The following is a 19,928-nucleotide window of genomic DNA, read 5'->3' as shown; positions in this document are numbered from 1 at the left end:
AGACGGAAATAAGGGGCTTTACTAAACAGGGACGGGAGATGCGGCAAGGGGTCCCCACCCCATAGAGTCCTATTATCATTTTTACTTGGACCTGACATATTAATATATTAAAACTTTTATAATAGGCAGAGATTGAGTCTCTTTTGTAAAAGAACAGACTGCTTCTTTTGTAATAGGTCTATCTAACCTATTTTTATTCATACTCGTGTATCACTTTATTCTCTTGTCTCTTTCTATCTTTATTTCTATCTAACTTTTCACTTTCTCAATCCAAATATTTTGGTTTAAAAAAAACGCTTTACTCCAATTTTAACTTTTCTGAGGTAAGACTATCTTCTTCTTTTTTATACTTTCTTGAATTTTAATTAACTATTGTTATTTTAAATATTTTAATTATTTATGTAATTTTTAATCCCTTTAATATTTTATTTTCAATTTTTTTTAATATTATAAATTTTTAGTAATATAAATTTATGCATTATGTTCCTTTACTTGATTGTTATGCATTATACATATTCATAAAATTACTTGTGTATTTTTTTATGAAATTAAGTTGTATATGAACTTTAGAAATGACTTTATCAATATACTAATTTAAAACATATATTTTCTTATTTTCTATAATAAAATTGAAAAGATATTTTATAAGAAAATTATTATTAAAATGAGAGATAAGTGGTTAATCGATTATTTGATGACATATTATAATAACCAGAAAAATAAGTAAATAAATAAATAAGTAAAATAGTGAAGTCTACTCTTAAATATTTTTTTTCTTTCTCTAACCTTAGTCATACACCAACATTTTTCACTCACCTCACCCCCTCACTATCTCTCAGCCCCACACACACGCATTTTCATTCTCACCCATGCTAAGAGAAAAAAAAAAGAGAGGAGGGAGGAGAGAGATAGTGCCGACAGAACTGGGAGCCGCCGTCACCGTTGAAAAACAGAACGGAGGAGAGAGAGAGAGGAAGATCGAGCGGAAAAGAAAGAGATAGACGCAGAGGAGAAGGAAGCGCGCAACGGGGAAGATGAGAAAGGCTTCGTCCTCGTGGTCGCCGTGCACCATCGTGGCTCGTGGAGTCGGGAGGAACCATCACTGTCGCATTCGGGTGAACCTGAATTAAGCTATCGTCCTTGCTGTTGGAGTTGTTGGTGCCGCTGGAGCTATTCCTGTCATTATCCCAGTCTAGCCTTTTTTCCTGATTTTGCTCTAGCTTTCATGTCCTATTCTGCTACCATTTAATCTGCCTTGTCTTTGTTTTAATTCAACTTTAGTTTTGCTCTATTTTTTATTCTCAGAACTATCTCCAGTTCCACCTTGTTACTGTCTCGGTCTAAATTCTGTACTCATTCGTTCCATTCTATTTCAATCCTTCTCACCTTGAATTTGGCACTTCAGGTTCGGTATCTTTAGTTCCTTGGGACCAAATTGTGAGTAGACTTTATATTTATAACTGTTTTGCTTTTCGTCTATAATTATTTTAGTATACGATGCGTTGAACTTATCATTATACTTACAAAGATTGTTATCAAAATTACTATCAAAGAATTTTAATTTGGCTTGAATGATCGATTTATTAAAACTAAATATCTATTCTTATTAAGCTCATTTTAATATGCACATGAGACTATATGTTTTTATGAGACATATCAGATCGAGAGAGGGAGAAGAGCAGATCCTCTCACCACTAGAAGCTCGACGACAGTGATGGAGTTCGACGCTGACATAGCAGCTCCCACCTCAGTCACGACGCGATGGCAGCGGCCGCACTCTTTCCGTTGTCATCTTTCCTTCATGGTGCGACGGTAGCGACTGCACTCTTCTCCGCCGTCACCTCCATCTTCTTCCTTTCCTTCCCTTTCTTCTCCCTCTTTGTTTCTCTCTTCTTTTGTTCTATCTCTCATATCCTTGTTTTGTCTCTCTCTACCGTCACAAAGCGATGGCGGCAGCCGTCCTTTTTCTCGCTGTCACTTCCTCTTCCTTTTCTTTTCTTTCTTCTTCCTCTTTTGTTCTTTTTTTTCGTTTTGATTTTTCTGTTTTAGGTGGGAAGGAATGGGGGTAATGGTGGATGGAGTAATGGTAGTAATAATAGAAAAAGAGCATTTGTGTCATTTAAAAAATTATTATGTTCAAAAAGATAATTTTAAAATATTCAATAACTTTGAGGATGATATTAATAAAAAAAAGATTAGAGACGATTTTAATTTTGACCCAAGATATTAAAAATAAAAAAATACATATATATATATATATATATTGAAAAGACTTTTCTAAAATCAAAATTTATTAATTAGTCAAGAGACAGTCTAGATAAACTAACAAACATATATCTTCTTTTATTTTTTTTAATTTTGAAGGACATAATCTTTTATAATCAAAGAAGAGAAAGAAAATACAAAACCTAAAAATCTATAATATTTGTAGACCAACCTTAAAACATTGGAAGTAAGTGAAGTTAAAGAAATTAATGAGAAGCAACAACACAAAAAGGCAAGAAAAATGAAACAACAACAATCATAGAACGGAAATAGAATACCCATAACAATCATAAATCAAAACTACAAGCCATAAGATAGAAGCAACAACAACAACAACAAAGTCTTGTCCCACTAAGTGGGGTCGGCTACATGAATCAAACGATGCCATTGTGCTCTGTCATGTATCATGTTTACAGAGAGACCGTTTACATGTAGATCTCGTTTGACCACCTCATGGATGGTCTTCTTAGGTCTTCCTCTGCCTTTCACCCCTTGTCCATCTTCCATCTCATCCACCATCCTGACTGGATGTTTTATCGGTCTTTTTCTCACATGTCTAAACCACCTAAGACGTGATTCAACCATCTTTTCCACAATGAGTGCTACTCCAACTCTCTCCCTTATATCTTCGTTCCTTATTTTATCCAATCGCGTATGACCACTCATCCATCTCAACATCTTCATCTCTGTCACACTTAGCTTATGTTCGTGCTCTCCTTTAGCCGCCCAACACTCCGTACCATAAAGCATAGCCAGTCTTATAGCGGTGCGATAGAATTTACCTTTAAGTTTTAAAAGCACTTTTTTGTCGCATATAAAACCAGATGCACTCCGCCATTTTGACCAACCTGCTTGGATCCTATGATTTACATCATGTTCAATCTCTCCATTATCCTGTATGATGCACCCAAGATACTTAAAACTTTTAACTTTTCGTAGGATGTTTTCTCCAATCTTCACCTCTATATTAGGGTTTTTCCTTCTCAGACTGAACTTACATTCCATATATTCCGTCTTGCTACGGCGTATGCGTAGACCATACACTTCTAGAGCTTCTCTCCATAACTCCAACTTCTTATTTAGGTCTTCCCTTGACTCTCCCATAAGGACGATATTATCAGTAAAAAGCATGCACCATGGCACAAGCTCTTGGATGTGCTCTGTGAGTACTTCCAAGACTAATGTGAAAAGGTATGGACTTAAGGATGATCCCGGGTGTAATCATATACCAATAGGGAATTCCTCTGTCACACCACCTTGAGTCTTCACACTAGTTGTGGCCCCATCATACATGTCTTTAATTGCACGAATATATGCGATCCTTACTCTCTTCTTTTCTAAAACCTTCCATAAGACCTCCCTTGGTACTCTATCATACGCTTTTTCCAAATCAATAAACACCATATGTAGATCTCTTTTATTACTACGATACCTCTCCATCATCCTTCTTAATAGGTATATCGCTTCAATGGTAGACCTGCCTGGCATAAATCCAAATTGGTTCTCTGTTACTTGTGTCTCTTTTCTCAACCTCCGTTCTATCACCCTTTCTCATAACTTCATGGTATGACTCATAAGCTTGATCCCTCTATAGTTTCCACAACTTTGTATATCCCCCTTATTCTTGTAGATAGGTACTAAGGTGCTCTTTCTCCACTCATCAGGCATCTTCTTTGACCTTAAAATCTCATTAAAAAGCTTGGTTAACCAGTTGATGCCTTTTTCTCCAAGACCCTTCCAAACCTCAATCGGGATATTATCAGGTCCTACTGCCTTGCCATTTTTCATCTGCTTTAGAGTCTCTTTTACCTCAAAGTCTCAAATCCTTCGATAGTAGTCAAAGTTTTGGTCTTCTTCCCTTGTGCATAACCGACCAAGGCTCGGAAGAGTCTTCTGTCCCTCATTGAATAACTCGTAGAAGTAGCTCTTCCACCTTTCATTAATCTTCTCCTCTTGAGCCAACACCTCACCATCTTTATCCTTTATGCACTTAACCTGATCCAAATCTCTCGTTCTTCTTTCACAGCTCTTTGCGATTCTATATATACATTTTTCTCCTTCTTTCGTGCCCAAAGACTGATAGAGACCCTCATATGCTCTTGTTCTTGCTTCGCTTACAGCCACTTTTGTCTCTTTCTTAGCCGCCTTATATTTTTCCCAATTATCTGCGTTGAGGCATAAAGACCACTCTTTAAAGCACTCCCTTTTTATCTTTATCTTTTCTTGTACACTCGCATTCCACCACCAGGATTCCTTGTCTCTTGGCCCTATTCCTTTAGATTTACCAAAGCTTTATTTTGCTGTTCTTCTAATAACTTCTGCCATCTCCCTCCACATCTCTTCCGCGCTTCCATTCCCATCCCACTTTGCCTCTTCTCCTACCCGTCTTAGGAAGCTTCTTTGTTCCTCACATTTCATCCGCCACCACCTCGTCCTTGGGTTCTTCATATGATCTCTTTTCCTCAACTTTTGCTCAACGCGAAAATCCATGACCAGCACCCTATGTTGTGTTGTCAAACTCTCTCCCGGGATAATTTTACAATTAATGCAAAATTTCCGATCGACTCTCCTCAACAAGAAGTCGATTTGAGAGCTTGTCATGCCACTCTTATAGGTTATAAGATATTCGTCTCTCTTTTTAAAACATGTATTTGCGATGAGAAGATCAAAAGTTGAGAAAAAGTCCAAAATAGTTTTACCCTCGGCATTGATCACCCCAAAACCATGGCCTCCGTGAATACTCCCATATCCAGTCACTTCTCTCCCAACATGGCCATTTAAATCTCCTCCTAAAAAAATCTTATCTCCCAAAGGTATGTCTTGAACCAAACTCTCTAGATCCTCCCAAAACCTTATCTTGTGTTGTTCGTCCGAACCCACTTGCGGTGCATAGGCGCTAATCACATGGAAAGCACCTCCCTCCACCACAAATTTGATAGAGATGATCCGATCTCCCACCCTCTTGACATCCAGTACATTCTTCTTTCACTGCTTATCCACAATTATTCTAACCCCATTCCTATTCTTCACCTTTCCTATATACCAAAGTTTAAAACCAAAAGTATTCAACTCCCTAGCCTTCGCACCAAATTAAACATTTGATAGTACACACAAAAAAAGACAATTGAACAATCATGAAAATTAAAAACAGTAATTATTACATAAATCAACATGCTCCCTTTTCTCTTATCAAAAATTCTTTGACTCAGTCCTCTTTGAAATAATTATTATCATGACTTTAAATATTAAGTATACTAATAAAAAAATTCCTTACCTCGTGACTATAAAATAATGGATAAATAGTATAAAACATCACAAAAAAATGTAATTTATTTTCTCCTTCATTTCCCTTTTATTTTATTTCAGTAAAGGGCCAAAATGAACATGAAAAAAAAATTAACATTAATAGTACAAGACAAGATAATTAAGAGAGTTAGCAACACACTTAAACAAAAATAATTGTATTAAATCTGTTATTCTATTAAGACGCAAGAGAAAAAGGCTATTGATAGAAGTTGTTAAGTATGAATTTTTGGTTTGATTTTTGTATGCAAACTCCTTTATTAATTCACTTATTCATATAAATTATTATTTTCAAACTAAAATAATTTTATAATAATGTTTATATGGTTTCATGTGAATTATAGATATATTGTCTAGTCATTGGGTTATAAAATTCATTCCATTTTAAATTGTAACACATGTATAAAAAAGATATTTAATCAAATTGATAATAAAATAGTTATTTAGCATTTTTAAAATATGAAGACAAGATAAATACTTTAAAAATTTCAACTAAAAAAAGTTAGTGACTAATATATATTTTTTTAATTTTGTATTCTGATAACTAATGTGTATTTACCATTTATAAATTAGAATTAATATACTTTTTATATATTATTTTTGCCACCTAAACCATCAATTTTCTGATTCTGTTACTGTGCATATATATTTTGTGCATACTACTCTGTAATTTGTGCATAAATTAGTGTATTAGTGCGTTGGAAAAAAAATATTAACCTTCTAAAATTTATGAAAATAATATAAAAAGATAACAAAAAAATCAATTAAAAATAGATAACGGTACATTTTTCAAACTTTAAGATAAACTAAAACTAAATAGTCTTTTGGCATGTCAATTTATAACAGCAGATTTCATGCTCCATGATCTAAGATTTTCCACAACGATTGGTATGGTTCCATTGTTAAACACAAATAAGTGAGCTTGATCTGCCACAGCTAACTCAGGATAAACCCTAGATAAAATATTTGTTTTTCCTCCTGCTCCAAAACTCTCCACTACAGAATGATCAATCTGTCATTTAATTGAAAATAGCATAGAATGTTAGCCAATATTAATATAGTAATTCTTATATCACATAAATGTTAACACCAATAATAAGAATATGGGAGGGTTTGCATTTGTACATACCAAACTCCTAAGAGAAAGCTTCTTAGTAGTAGACAAATCCACATCTACAAATCCAGCAAATGATGGCTTGTACAACTCACTCTTCAAAGAAGAACTATTGAAAAACAAGAAATTGAAGTAAGTTAATCATTTAGAAGACACGAAAAGAAGGTAACATTCTAAAATCCATTTGAATTATTCGTCAAATACAAACCTTCTTGCATCGGAGCATAAGAGCACTACATGCTTGTTCGAAGCTTTAAAAATTCTAAAGAAGACAGGAGTATATTCCTCCAAATTTTTTGAAGCCAATGTTAGAATACCAAAAGGTCCAACCCCACCTTGAATATTTGAACCCTTTTTGCCACACAAATCTTCTGCGTTGACCCAACTTGGATTAAATGCTTCAGCCTCGTTCAAGCTTGAAAATGAGAAGGTAACTTCTACATCTGCCTGGTGTGTCATGCCATATAATATAATTCTTAGCACTTTAAAATGCATGCAAAATAGAAATCAATTAATAAGTTGATGTTTAAATAATTTAGAAGTTGACCTGAGCAGCAGTAATTCCTTTAACTTCAACATAATCTCCCTTTGCAAGCTTTAGATTGCTCATCTCTACTTCTTTATCCCTAAGGCTATTTAATTCCTCAATAGGCCATTGTACCAATTGTCTACCGCTAGGATCAAGCCACAGAGTTCTTGGAATTGCCTGAAATTTTAACAACAGATGTTTGCATTCATCAAAATTTATATAGAATTTTATTAATACTGTACTAACAATAGTAACCAGAAATGCTTTATGTACACCATAAGATAACCACCACCGACAAAATACATTCACACATTTCTCTTCTTTGTTATAATAACTAAACCAAATTCACATTTAACCTAACATTTGTAGTGAGTGATGGTGACTGAAACAATGGTATATGCTCATATAGTACTATTCTAATTGAATTATGAAAGACTTGCATAAATTATTAAAAAAATAAATAGACAAAAGTATACTAAAATAATTTAGAATGGACATACAAAAATTTAGAATTTTTTTTTTACCGAAGATAGAGAGATTCGAACTCGCTACCTCTTAATTGAGTATAAGGAGATTATGCCATTTTATCGATAACTCATTGACATACAAAAATTTAGATTAGAGTTTATAAATATCAAGATATACACTCTAGATTTTTAAATTTTAAATTCTATATCTTTAAAATAATTTTGAGTACTTATTTTAATATATATATTTTTGTCTATTCTAAATACTTTTATTTATTTAATCATATTAAAACGTACCTGAATGCCTGCCCATCCTTTGTGAATATCATCTTCCTTAGTATCAGACTCATTAGCCCAACCCCACAAGATCCTTCTATTCATAGTGGGGTCAAAAAAGGACTTGGATGCATAGAAATTACCATAATCATACCTAAGACCAGCCCAACCATCAACAGAGGTGTTGTCCGGTATATACCTATCAATATTGGTGAAATAGGTACCTAAAGTATAATACTCAAACCTAGTCTCATCAAGACTATTCTTCAACACATGCTTAACATGATTACCAACCACAGACGTATCCAATCCCATTGTCCCCTTCATAGAAACCGGGTAGAAATCTGGACACTCCCACATACCCGTTCCAGCAGCAGTATGAATAGGGTGTTTGGCTCGAATCCATTTCTTGAAGTCCCTACTCCTATACAAGTATGCAATTCCTCTATGCTTCCTTCTACTACCAACCAAAATCTTCCAGTGTCCGTCTTTGAACCATGCAGTTGTTGGGTCCCGGAAGTCGGTGCCATTGACGCCGGGGCCGGCAACCACAATGGGATTATACTCGTCCGGTTTGATCCATTTTGTGAGGAAGGGGTCAGATAAGTCTTCTGGGACGGCATAGCATTGAACTTGAGTCTTGTTCGCGTCGACTATTCCGGTGTAGAGGATCACCGGCCCTTTTCCGGGGATGATGGTGGCTGAGCCTGACCAACACCCGAACTTGTCGAAGGGTTTCGATGGATAAATGGCCGGCTCAAGTGCTTTCCAATTGATGAGATCTTTTGAGACTGAGTGAGCCCATACAATGTTACCCCACACTGAACCTTTAGGGTTGTATTGATAAAACAGATGGTAGTATCCATTGTAGTGCATAGGTCCTGTATTAATTCATTTGTGTTCATTAAACTATTTAAAATGACATTCACACATCAAAAATTAAAAGTCACCAAATTAATTATTATATATTTATGTATAAATATATCTAATTTAACTTATTTTTATTGTAAATTTTATATTTCTAACATGCATTCTTCAAAATTATTAACATGTATTATAAATAAGAATCTAATTAACATATTTTCACATAGATTTTTTATTTCAACATGTATTATAATTTATATAATTAATTGAATACCATATTACACTATTAACAGTTTTATGTTGAAAATATTTTTTAAGGAATAAAAAATAAAAATAAAATTATTGCTATATATTGGTTAAGGTAGTCAGAAAAATAATCATTAAGAAAAATTAGAAAGAAATTAAAGAGGAAAAACAAATACTAACCATTTGGATCTGCATAATTTGATTGTAGCGTCCATTAACCAATTGCGGGACCATATAAAAGGATTAAGAAAAGCAAAGAAGTTTAATTAGCCAGTATCAATAACCAACGATGAATGGAGACCCAAGATTCAAGATAATTTTAGAGACAATGCACAAAACAAGAGTTCCGAGTGCATATATAAATTTTCAGCTTCATAAGCTTGGGCTTATGTATATTGTACTATTGTATGTCTTCTATATATAACTAAGATTTTAATTTTGATGCACATGTAAAAATTAAATTCTATAGCTAATAAGCATTCATATTATAAAATATAAAATTAAAAAAAAAACTAATAGTCAAGCAACTTTACTAGCAACTAACTGTATCAAAGACCATTATTATATGGGAGAAAAACATATTCCACACACTAGTAAACATATTCAAGACTTGAGAAAAACAACTGACAAAAACATAAAAAAGGACAAAGTTGGAAAATTCAGATTATTAACGTCTTTCCAAATAAATTTGAGAGGATCATTTATAATAGTATAAATTTTTTTAAATTATTTATTTAAATATATATTTTTTTTTTACATATTTTCTTTTGAACCTACGTAAAGAAATATAAGATAAAAGATTATACTTTACTAAATAATTAAAAAAATTTTAAAAAATTCATTCTCCCAAATATACATCTTTGACATTTTATTCTACCACGAGTTCAAATCCCAGTTTTATCCCCTTTTACTTTGATCAAAGTTCTCAACATGGATACCTTGGATAAACCCTAACGTAACTAGTAGGACGCTTATTTTAATATTTTCCATCTTTTTTTCCCATCCTTTATTATATAATTCTACAAGGTCCTTACAACACTAACAATATTTTAAAATCATGCACATTGTTCTTCGCTTTTTATCATTGAACAACCATCCAAATGAAGCATATATGAACAAAATAATATGATCATGAAGGAAAAAAAACGGTTACAAACCGTTAATCCAATTCCTAGGAGGTTGAAAATGGTATCCAGTTCTGTGTTTGCCGCTCACAGAAATCCTTGAAACAGATTGAAGATGTGGGTGTACTTTGTGAAAAGCGTCAACGCCATTAATGCTAATTATGAGTATCGCAGTAAGAAATAACACTGCTATTAAGGAGTGGATGCTCCTTAATTGACCCATTCAATTCAAGCAAATAGAATGTATCTTATGAAAAGTTAAAGAGGGTTTGGTAATTTGTGTGGAGTAGACTTGGATGGAAAACGGAAAAAAATCAGAAACTATGAGAAGAAGAAGGGATTCGATTGCCATATTTATAGGCTAAGGTAGTTTTCAATTTAGATTTTATCTGAAGCAGTAGTTTCTCCTTTTTCTGTTAGATTATTATTCTATGGATAAGATTACAATATAGTATGTATCTTTTTTGGATTTATCTTTTATTTCAAGAAGGTCAAATCCACATGAACTTCTTGACTGAATCTAATTTTATCTATTAAGGATACATCATTCAAAATTTTAAAAATTCATAAGGAGAAGGAGTTATGAATGTGATTATATTTTCTCAAAGATTCATTTACCTACGTGATCTTAGAGAGATACATTGTTTTTCTCGTACCCTACCTCAAACTCGAGATATTTTTAAATAAATAAATGAATTGATTATTTACTTATATATGCATTCTTAAAAATGTTTATATTTTTTATTATTTTCGTAATAATATCTGATTTATTTGTCATGACAACGAGATACATATCTCTTTGGTAGACTATATATATTTTCAGTAAAATTTATATTAATTTAAAATATAAAATCGATATAATTTATTAAAATTTAGATATTGTCACTTTGATATTTATTTTTTTAAACAAATTCAATTTTATTCAAAAGAGTACTACTTATATTATATTTATTTTTGAATCAAATTCTTGATTTTGATCGAACTGATTTATATCGATCGCATCTAAATTTTAAATTTTAAAAGATTTGTAATTTTTTGAATTATGTCTTATCTAATTTTTAAACTTTAAAAAAATCCTAATTTAAAAATTTTAAATTATCATTTTAGAAATTTATATTAATTTTAAATTTTTATGTTAAAAACATTGTAATTTAAATGATATGATATCCAAAATTTAAAAATGATCTAATTTGAACATAAAATTAACTGATATCATCATAATAAATTATATTAATTAATTTTATCTTTTACATGTCACCAAAATAAAAATTATCTTGCCAATGAGTTATAGCTCAAACGGCATAGTCTCCCCATACTCAATTAAGAGGTTGCGGGTTCGAGTCTCCTATCTTTGGTAAAAAAAAAATAATAAAAATAAAAATTATCTTCTAAATTGATTTATGTCGTACTGCTACAAAAAAAAAACCTAAAACATATCCAGATACGTTCAAATATAGTTTTTAAACTCTTCTTCAAACAAGAACGAGAGGGAAAATGAAAATATTTTAAAAAGTATATATAAGTAGAATTAGATATAAAAATAAAATAAAAAAGCATAAGTTATTTAAATATATATATATATGTTTGAAAAAAAAGAAAAGAAAAAAAATATTACTTTTTTTTTATAGTAAATATAAATAGAAAATATATGACACAAAATTAATATGCTAATAATACAATTACATATATTTTTATTTTTCAATTTTTTTATTATGATTCAAAATATATTATAAGCTTTAAACTATTCAATTTATATTTTATATTAAATAAATATAAAATAACATATTCACTATATTTATTACGTATTGATAATTTATCATATTGATTTACTATGTTAAATTTATATTTTATACCATATTCAATTTACCATGTTAAACTAGAATAAAAATTGTGCACCGCATAGATTTAATACTAGTTGGTGAACATGAAAAATAAATGTAGTTAAATGTAATGGAATTTCGGTAAGTCCAACCTTTGTTTTTGAAGGTGTAGAGGATGCCCACCACCAGTCATCTGACCAAGCCCATTTTTGTGGATCTCCATGTGCAATGCTGGGACCTGAGACACACAGTTCACAGAGACTGGTTAGAATAGAAGTGATACAATGGCAAATAGGTTAAATATAATCATAAGTAACAGAAACAAAAATGGGAAAAACTTAAACTTGCCTTTAGCAAAATCTATTCTGAAAACACAGAAGTTGATATATGGCTAATAACATGTTAATCAATACTGCAACATTAGAAGAACAATTTTCATCATCCATGGTGAACCAAAATGATTCCAACTACACATGATTAGGAACAAAAAAACTACATATTTTGCTCTGATCAGACAAATCTAAAGGGTAAACTTCTGATGCCAATGATCCAATTTTGATTGCTTTAATAGAAAACGTCCCCAATGTTTAACCTTAACATATTAGCTGCGACAGAAAATATCCGAATCATCTGGCATAGTATTAAAAAACATACACACTTTTGATTCTTTTTCCTTCATATTTTTCCAAGTCAACAACAAGACTAGTTAAATATATAAAAAAAAATAAAAAACAAATCTGAAAAATTCAACCAAAAACTCAAAATCTCAGATCTTATTGAGAGATAAACAAAAAAAAATCAAAATCTAAGATCTTATTGAGACATAAACCCTTCGCTAAACAGCAGAAACATGACCAGCAACAGGAAGCTAATTTTAGATACAACTGCAAGGCAAAAGCTATTCCATTACCTTATCAATAATTTCCAAGGACTTCTTATAAAGCTCATTCTTAGGATCCTACAGTTTCATAATCAACAAATAAGTTACCTGTGGATGTCCAAGCAAAGAATGAAATCTATCAGGAAGAATTAGATATAAAGAAGAATAGGAGAACACATTACCTCATCAAGAGCTCTCTAGAAACACTCACGTGCCTTGTCAAAATTAACCTTTGCAGCGTCAAATTTATGGAAGCTTTTTCCCAGCTTCTGACTGCAATTCAGAAGGAGGAACATACAAGAACAAGTTAATTGATAGTTTAGTATCTTAGCAGAAAGATTTATCAGCATACCTAAACAAACAAACATCTCTTCTCCGTCTCTACTTTATAAAAATCAAGTTTTACCTTAACCAGACATCTAGGATGCAGAGCAATTTCGTTTGTAGATACTGTGAACCAATCAACTGCTATGAGCCTCAGAAGCGGATCTCCTCCAACTACCTGCGTCATAAATTTCCATGTTCATAACATTCAGCCAAAACCAAAAAATATACATCAAACCTATGCACAAGTAGATAAAGATACATTTTAAACTGATATGTTCAGCTTTAGATTTAATTGATATGTTCCTTTAACTCTCCAAGAACTAATAGAGCATAAGCATTTAGGATGTGCAAACAGAGAGAATCAGAACACTAAACAAAGACATGACATCTACAACTCTGTTTAATCACAGTTTACACTATTCCATTCCTAAACTTAAAACCGTAAATGTTACATTCATTTCATTTCAACATCATCCAAAGTATTACTGACCCTAATATCCCTGGAAAGGGGATGTGAGCAGAGGACACTGGTGCAGGTCCGATCCGAGGCTGAAGCTGATGCCGACGCCTTCAACGAAGCAGCCGCCTTGCCTTCTCTCTTAGCTGCTATTACCGCTTTCTTCTGCGCGGCCTTTTTCTTGCTGGCGCTGGACACCATATGTAATAACTGATTTCTGCAAATAGCATCAACAAATCAAATCCACTGAATAATCAGCAACCAATAACGCAGCAAGCAAAGCTAGAAAAATTAAAAAATGAAAAGCATTAGATGCAAACCTTGGATCTGAGATTTGAGAAGATAAGAATAGATCTAAGTGGGTGTTGAGCTGCAAATCTACAAGTGCAAGAACAACAGTTTCAAGCTCTGAGGCTTTGTCGTTTGTATAGTGACCCAGGGTTAGATTCTGCAAAATAAAAACATGGATTTAACTAACTAAATAATTATTATTAGAACAAGGCAAGGGGAGGCCAACAAACAGAACCTAAAATATTAAACAAAGAAGGAAACAAAGACACAGGGAGCAATAACATTGCTGCACAAATGTTCACTTTCCGCGAATTAGCTGCTACTACAAAGAACTTCAGGCAGGAGTGACGCCTTCTCTTTCTGTTAATTAGTCCAAAATAGAGAAGAAATAGAGACACAGAGAAACAGAGAATCAGAGAAGAAAGACTTACCAGTGCTTACGGTGCCGATTGAGGGAGAGACCACCGAGCCACAGACAGAGGGTTCCGAATCCATCGATAGCACGCCGAAGGGGAGGGATACAGAAGATATTTTTTTATATATGCATTCTTAAAAATGTTTTTATTTTTTTTATTTTTGACGTTCGCAATTAAATATGTGTAATAATATCAAAGAAAGACTTAGGGTATGTTTGGCAAACCAGTTTGAGAGGATAAAAATGTGTTGAAGTTCTTTAAACGCTATTTTTTATATTTGACAATTTTTTTCTTCTAAATGCAGAAGTGATTTTGCAGTTTAAAAGTACATTTACTAAAAGTAAAAAATTGTTGTTTCTACGTTCACTTCAATGTGAGTTCACCAAATTATTATTGGTTTTTTCCAAAAAAAATTTCATATTTGTTTCAAGTCATTTCAAATATTTTAAAAAAAATTTCAATTTTTAGTAATTTTTTTTATATTTTGTTTCTTTTATTAAATTTGTTATTGTAATTCTATTATAATATGAATTATTGATCTTATTAAAAATGATAAAGTAAATAAAAAATTAATCATACAAAACAATGGAATCATAAATAATAAAATTTTATGGTCCAAAATAATAATAAATAAAAGAATCTTGAGAGTATTAAAAAAAATTATAGAATATTTTTTTTGTTTGACATTGTAAAATTTATTATTATAATTCTTGTTTATTTTTTATTATTTTAATTTGTTATAATATGTATTATTGTTCCTATTGAAAATGATAAATTAAATAAAAAATTAATCATAAATAATAATAAAAACATAATTAGTAAAAAGTTAGAATCCAAAACAGTAAACAAAATAAGATTATTGAGAGTACTCATAAAAAGTACTAAAATATATTATTTTATATGTTATTTTTAATTTAATAAATAAATATTAATTTTTATTAAAAAAATTATAATATACTAAAATAGAATTTTATAAAAAATATTATATAAAAAATATACTAAAAGAAGTATAAAAAAGGATTAAATATACTAAAAAATAATATTATAATTTAATATTATATTTTTTTAGTAAATAACTAATTATCTATCTAAAAGTGATTTTAACTAATATTATCCAAACAATTTTATTTTATCAAAATCAATTTTAGTATAAAATTGCCAAACATAAATCATATTGGCACAAACTCACTTCTATCCAAAATTAATTTTACAAAATCACTTTCATTCATACTCCAATTAAAACAACACTAGTCTAAAGACACACTTATCACTGCTTACCACTGCTTATATATGCATTTTAAAAAATATTTATATTTTTTATTATTTTTGACGTTCCCAACTAAATATGGGTAATAATATCTGATTTATTTGTCATGACAACGAGAGTATCTCTTTGGTAGAATATATATATTTTCAGTAAAATTTATATTAATTTAAAATATAAAATTGATATAATTTATTAAAATTTAGATATTGTCACTTTGATATTTATTTTTTTTAAACAAATTCAATTTTATTCAAAAGAGTACTACTTATATTATATTTATTTTTGAATCAAATTCTTATGATTTTGATCGAATTGATTTATATCGATAGCATCTAAATTTTAAATTTTAAAAGATTTGTAATTTTTGAATTATGTCTTATCTAATTTTTTAACTTTAAAAAAATCCTAATTTAAAAATTTTAAATTATCATTTTAGAAATTTATATTAATTTTAAATTTTTATGTTAAAAACATTGTAATTTAAATGATATGATATCCAAAATTTAAAAATGATCTAATTTGAACATAAAATTAACTGATATCATCAAAATAAATTATATTAATTAATTTTATCTTTTACATGTCACCAAAATAAAAATTATCTTTTAAATTGATCTATGTCGTACTGCTAAAAAAAACCTAAAACATATCGAGATACGTTCAAATATAATTTTTAAACTCTTCTTCAAACAAGAACGAGGGGAAAATGAAAATATTTTAAAAAAGTATATTTTTTTTGGTGACTATTTTAAAAAAGTATATATAAGTAAATAATGAATTTATTTTATTTATTTTAAAAAACAAACCCAAAATCTCTTGTATATATACTTTGTAAGTGGCTGGCATTTTTCTTTCACCTTAATTTTTAGGGTGACTTGTTTTTCAATTTTACAAAACAAAATTACTCTCTTAAATCTTCACCCTGCTTTAACCTCTAACCAAACACTCTCAGAGTTATTTTAAAGAAACAGACAAAAGAGTAAAAGAATGACAGAATCTTATTATCAACAAAACATTATTACGAAAGATATATCTTAAAAAAGATTCATGCAATCTTTATTTAGATAGAAACATAAGTCTAGAAATAAAAGATGATCCTACCATAAAAAGATATATAAGACCTTATTATTATTAGCGGCTCAATATACCTCTCTCATCGCATTTCTAAACTTTTAAGCAAGGTTCTGAAAAATCGGATTGGACTGGCCGGTTCGATCGGGTTAATAGAAAACCGATTAATAAATCGATTCGGTCAACGTCTAAAACTGGCCTATAAAAAACCGGCAAAAAACCTGCTGAACCGGTGGTTAATCGATGAACCGACTGAACCAGTCGGGTTTTTTGAAGATTCTCCTATTCAGCATAAAACGGCGTCGTTTTGGTAAAATAAAAAAAAAAAAAAGAAAAACGCGTTGAAAGCCCCCAATCCCCTCTCCCTTCTATCTCACTCTCAGTATTCACCAAAATGGCGAAATCCCTAACCCTATCAGAGCAAACAGCCGCCGCTACTCTGTGCTCGCCGTGAAGCCCACCCATGTCCACGCCGTCGTCGGCCGCCTCTTTCTCGTCATCGAAACGCCTCTGTCTCCGAGCCATCTCTCTCTGTGTTAAGCACCACTCTCAGTGCGTAGTGCGAACGTACCCGTGCCGCCGTGGACTCTTTGCCGTCGCCGTGAGTTCTTCAATCTTCGCCGTTCTTCAACATCTTCTTCGTGCTCTTCTTTATTTTCACTGATTTCCTCCCTTTTTCACTTTAGTTTTGTTATTTGTTTCCTCTGTTGTGGGTGGAACAAGTTATTGATTTTTCATTTTTTTTTTGTTAATTTTATTTATTCTGATTTCCTCCCTTTTTCACTACATTGTTTATGTTGAAGATGGCCGATCCGTCACTCACTTAAAAATCCAAGATCTCATCGCTGTCACTTCCTTTCTCCCTCGCTGCCGGTACGTCAATTTATTTTTGCTTGTTTTCAATTATTTTTAATAATACTGATTCTGTGATTCTGAGTTAGTTGGGTTTACTATTTTGAGTTACTGAGTTAGTATAATACTGATTTTGTGATTTTGTGATTCTGGGTGCGTGGGATTAATATTCTGAATTGCTGCCGCTTGTTTGAGTTAATTTTGTTGATGGTTAATTTTGTTAGTTTCTGATTTTCTAATTTGGAAGATGCAATCACAAAATGATTTTCCCAGTAAAATTCGTTTCATACAATAAAAATATATGTTACTGTTGTTTATTGTTGTAGAACATTATGTTATTTTTATGCATTTTGATTTTGTTTATTGATAAATTTTGTTAATATATGCATGTTTGTTATTTTCTGAGACTAATTGATTATGGAGGTTGATTTGTTTGAATTTGTGTAAATTGTATTGTTGTTTTGTTTTGTTTCGATGGTGCAGGCTGAAATTGAAGGAGCATATGCAGTACTGCATTGATCACCCTGAGGAGATAAGCAAGCTTGCCAAGGTTCAGAAAAAGATCTCTGAAGTTAAGGTTGTCAAGATCAAGAATATTGAAAAGGCTGTAGAAATGTGAGAACTTTGTTTCAGTTAGATATGCAATTTTATTTTTTCCATAGTATCTGTTGATTTAGTTTTGAAACTTTAATCAAAATAAAACATGAAACTTTAGTTTTGCATGTAGCTTAACCAACTAATTTAGAAAAAAGGAAGCCTTTGGAGGAACAGGCCAGGTGGAGCAAGGAAAATTTGGTATATTTAAAATTATGTATTGAAATTTTATATAATTTTAATGTATATTAAATTAAACCGGTTTGACCACGGTTCGATCCTAGTTAAACCATTGAACCATTGAATCATTGAACCAGTTGCTTGACCGGTTCAATGACCGGTTCGATTTTTGCAACCTTGCTTTTAAGTTTAATTATTATGTTGTGATATATATGAGTAGAATTAGATATAAAAATAAAATAAAAAAGCATGTTATTTAAATATATATATATATATATATATGTTTGAAAAAAAAAGAAAAAATATTGCTTATTTTATTTTTATTTTTATAGTAAATATAAATAGAAAATATATGACACAAAATTAATATGATAATAATACAATTACATATATTTTTATTTTTCAATTTTTTTTATTATGATTCAAATATATTATAAGCTTTAAACTATTCAATTTATATTTTATACTAAATAAATATAAAATAACATATTCACTATATTTATTACGTATTAATAATTTATCATATTAATTTACTATGTTAAATTTATATTTTTATATCATATTCAATTTACCATATTAAACTAGAATAAACATTGTGCACCGGAGATTTAATACTAGTTGGAGATAAATTAGAGACATAAAAAAATAATCACAAAAATATATTTATTTTATAGATATAAAATATCTTCGTTGTAAATCCTAAGAAAACTCCTCATATGATATCACTCCTTGAATGTTGAGATTTTTTAGCATATATTTAGACCTAACAGTCTTTTACATTTCTACGCATGAAACAACCCACAATTAGATTTACATTTAAGAGGTGTTATTATATTAGTAGGCTTAATTACTAATTTATGTCTATCTAGTTACTATTTTTTTTTCTTTTCCTAAGAAAGAACACCAAAAAAGGATAAATAAAGATCACTAAGAGTTCTAAGAAGAATTATAATAATATCTACTAAGAGTATTATTATAATTTTAGATCTCAAGTGGTGGGTCAAAGAGCTGTCCATAAATTTTAGAAATTAAATTATAATCAACACGTGTACTTACTAAATAAATTACAAGTAATTTTTAAATATGAGAAAATATAGAAAAATAATGACAATTATGAACAATATAAATAATAAATTAAAAAAAAGATAAAATTATAATTGAAAATCAGATTTTTAATTAATTATTTAATTTCAAATTTTAAAATTTTAAAATTTAGGATTAGTAATTAAACCTATTCACATTACATACAATTACCTCTAATCTCATCATAACCTTCCAATCTCCGGTTTTTCTCTCATCGTCGTAGCCTCAGCTGCGCCGTTGCAACCCCCTCCCCCCGCTGACCGTGCCGACACTGCAGCAGGCTCCCATCGACACCACTAAAATCTCAAATTGTGCCGTTGTTCCTCCGTAACCGTGGTGGATCACTCCACAGCTGCCCCGTGCCTCCTCCTTTCCGCTGCACCCGCTGTCGGCTGTGCCGTCACCGCCATAGCCATTCACTGACACTGTCGTAGTCTCACCGTAAATAGTAATCCATGCATTCCCCTCACATAATCATGGATGGAGTTCACTATGGGTGAAG

At 30.9% G+C, this 19,928-nt stretch overlaps 1 protein-coding gene and 1 long non-coding RNA gene across 6 annotated transcripts; one reads left to right on the top strand and one right to left on the bottom strand.

Annotated features, from left to right (window-relative positions):
- Nucleotides 1–6,280: 6,280 nt before the first annotated feature.
- LOC112770733 (beta-fructofuranosidase, insoluble isoenzyme 1) lies at nucleotides 6,281–14,541 on the bottom strand. Of its 5 annotated transcripts, none has more exons than XM_072224793.1 (13): nucleotides 14,395–14,534; nucleotides 13,993–14,120; nucleotides 13,706–13,889; nucleotides 13,295–13,390; nucleotides 13,071–13,161; nucleotides 12,919–12,966; nucleotides 12,357–12,420; nucleotides 12,161–12,246; nucleotides 7,976–8,835; nucleotides 7,230–7,388; nucleotides 6,891–7,129; nucleotides 6,698–6,791; nucleotides 6,281–6,580 (listed from the first exon to the last, which is right to left on the bottom strand). In XM_072224793.1, exons 9-13 carry the CDS (start codon nucleotides 8,828–8,830, stop codon nucleotides 6,401–6,403), a joined length of 1,527 nt encoding a protein of 508 aa, XP_072080894.1. In that variant the 5' UTR covers nucleotides 8,831–8,835; nucleotides 12,161–12,246; nucleotides 12,357–12,420; nucleotides 12,919–12,966; nucleotides 13,071–13,161; nucleotides 13,295–13,390; nucleotides 13,706–13,889; nucleotides 13,993–14,120; nucleotides 14,395–14,534; the 3' UTR covers nucleotides 6,281–6,400. The 5 variants fall into 5 exon arrangements, with proteins under 5 accessions (XP_072080894.1, XP_072080895.1, XP_072080893.1 ...); XM_072224794.1 differs by having other exon boundaries at nucleotides 12,919–12,996; nucleotides 13,104–13,161; XM_072224792.1 differs by lacking the exon at nucleotides 12,357–12,420 and having other exon boundaries at nucleotides 14,395–14,541.
- Nucleotides 14,542–17,080: 2,539 nt separating this feature from the next.
- On the top strand, nucleotides 17,081–18,433 carry LOC112771453 (uncharacterized). The gene is made up of 3 exons (XR_003187076.3): nucleotides 17,081–17,318; nucleotides 17,521–17,590; nucleotides 18,053–18,433. It is a non-coding gene; the product is annotated as an uncharacterized lncRNA (long non-coding RNA).
- Nucleotides 18,434–19,928: the final 1,495 nt, after the last annotated feature.

Source organism: Arachis hypogaea, chromosome 18 (assembly GCF_003086295.3).
Source record: "Arachis hypogaea cultivar Tifrunner chromosome 18, arahy.Tifrunner.gnm2.J5K5, whole genome shotgun sequence".
NCBI classification, from domain to species: domain Eukaryota; kingdom Viridiplantae; phylum Streptophyta; class Magnoliopsida; order Fabales; family Fabaceae; genus Arachis; species Arachis hypogaea.
The sequence above is the reverse complement of the archived record's forward strand: the minus strand, read 5'-3'. Positions and strand labels throughout refer to the sequence as shown.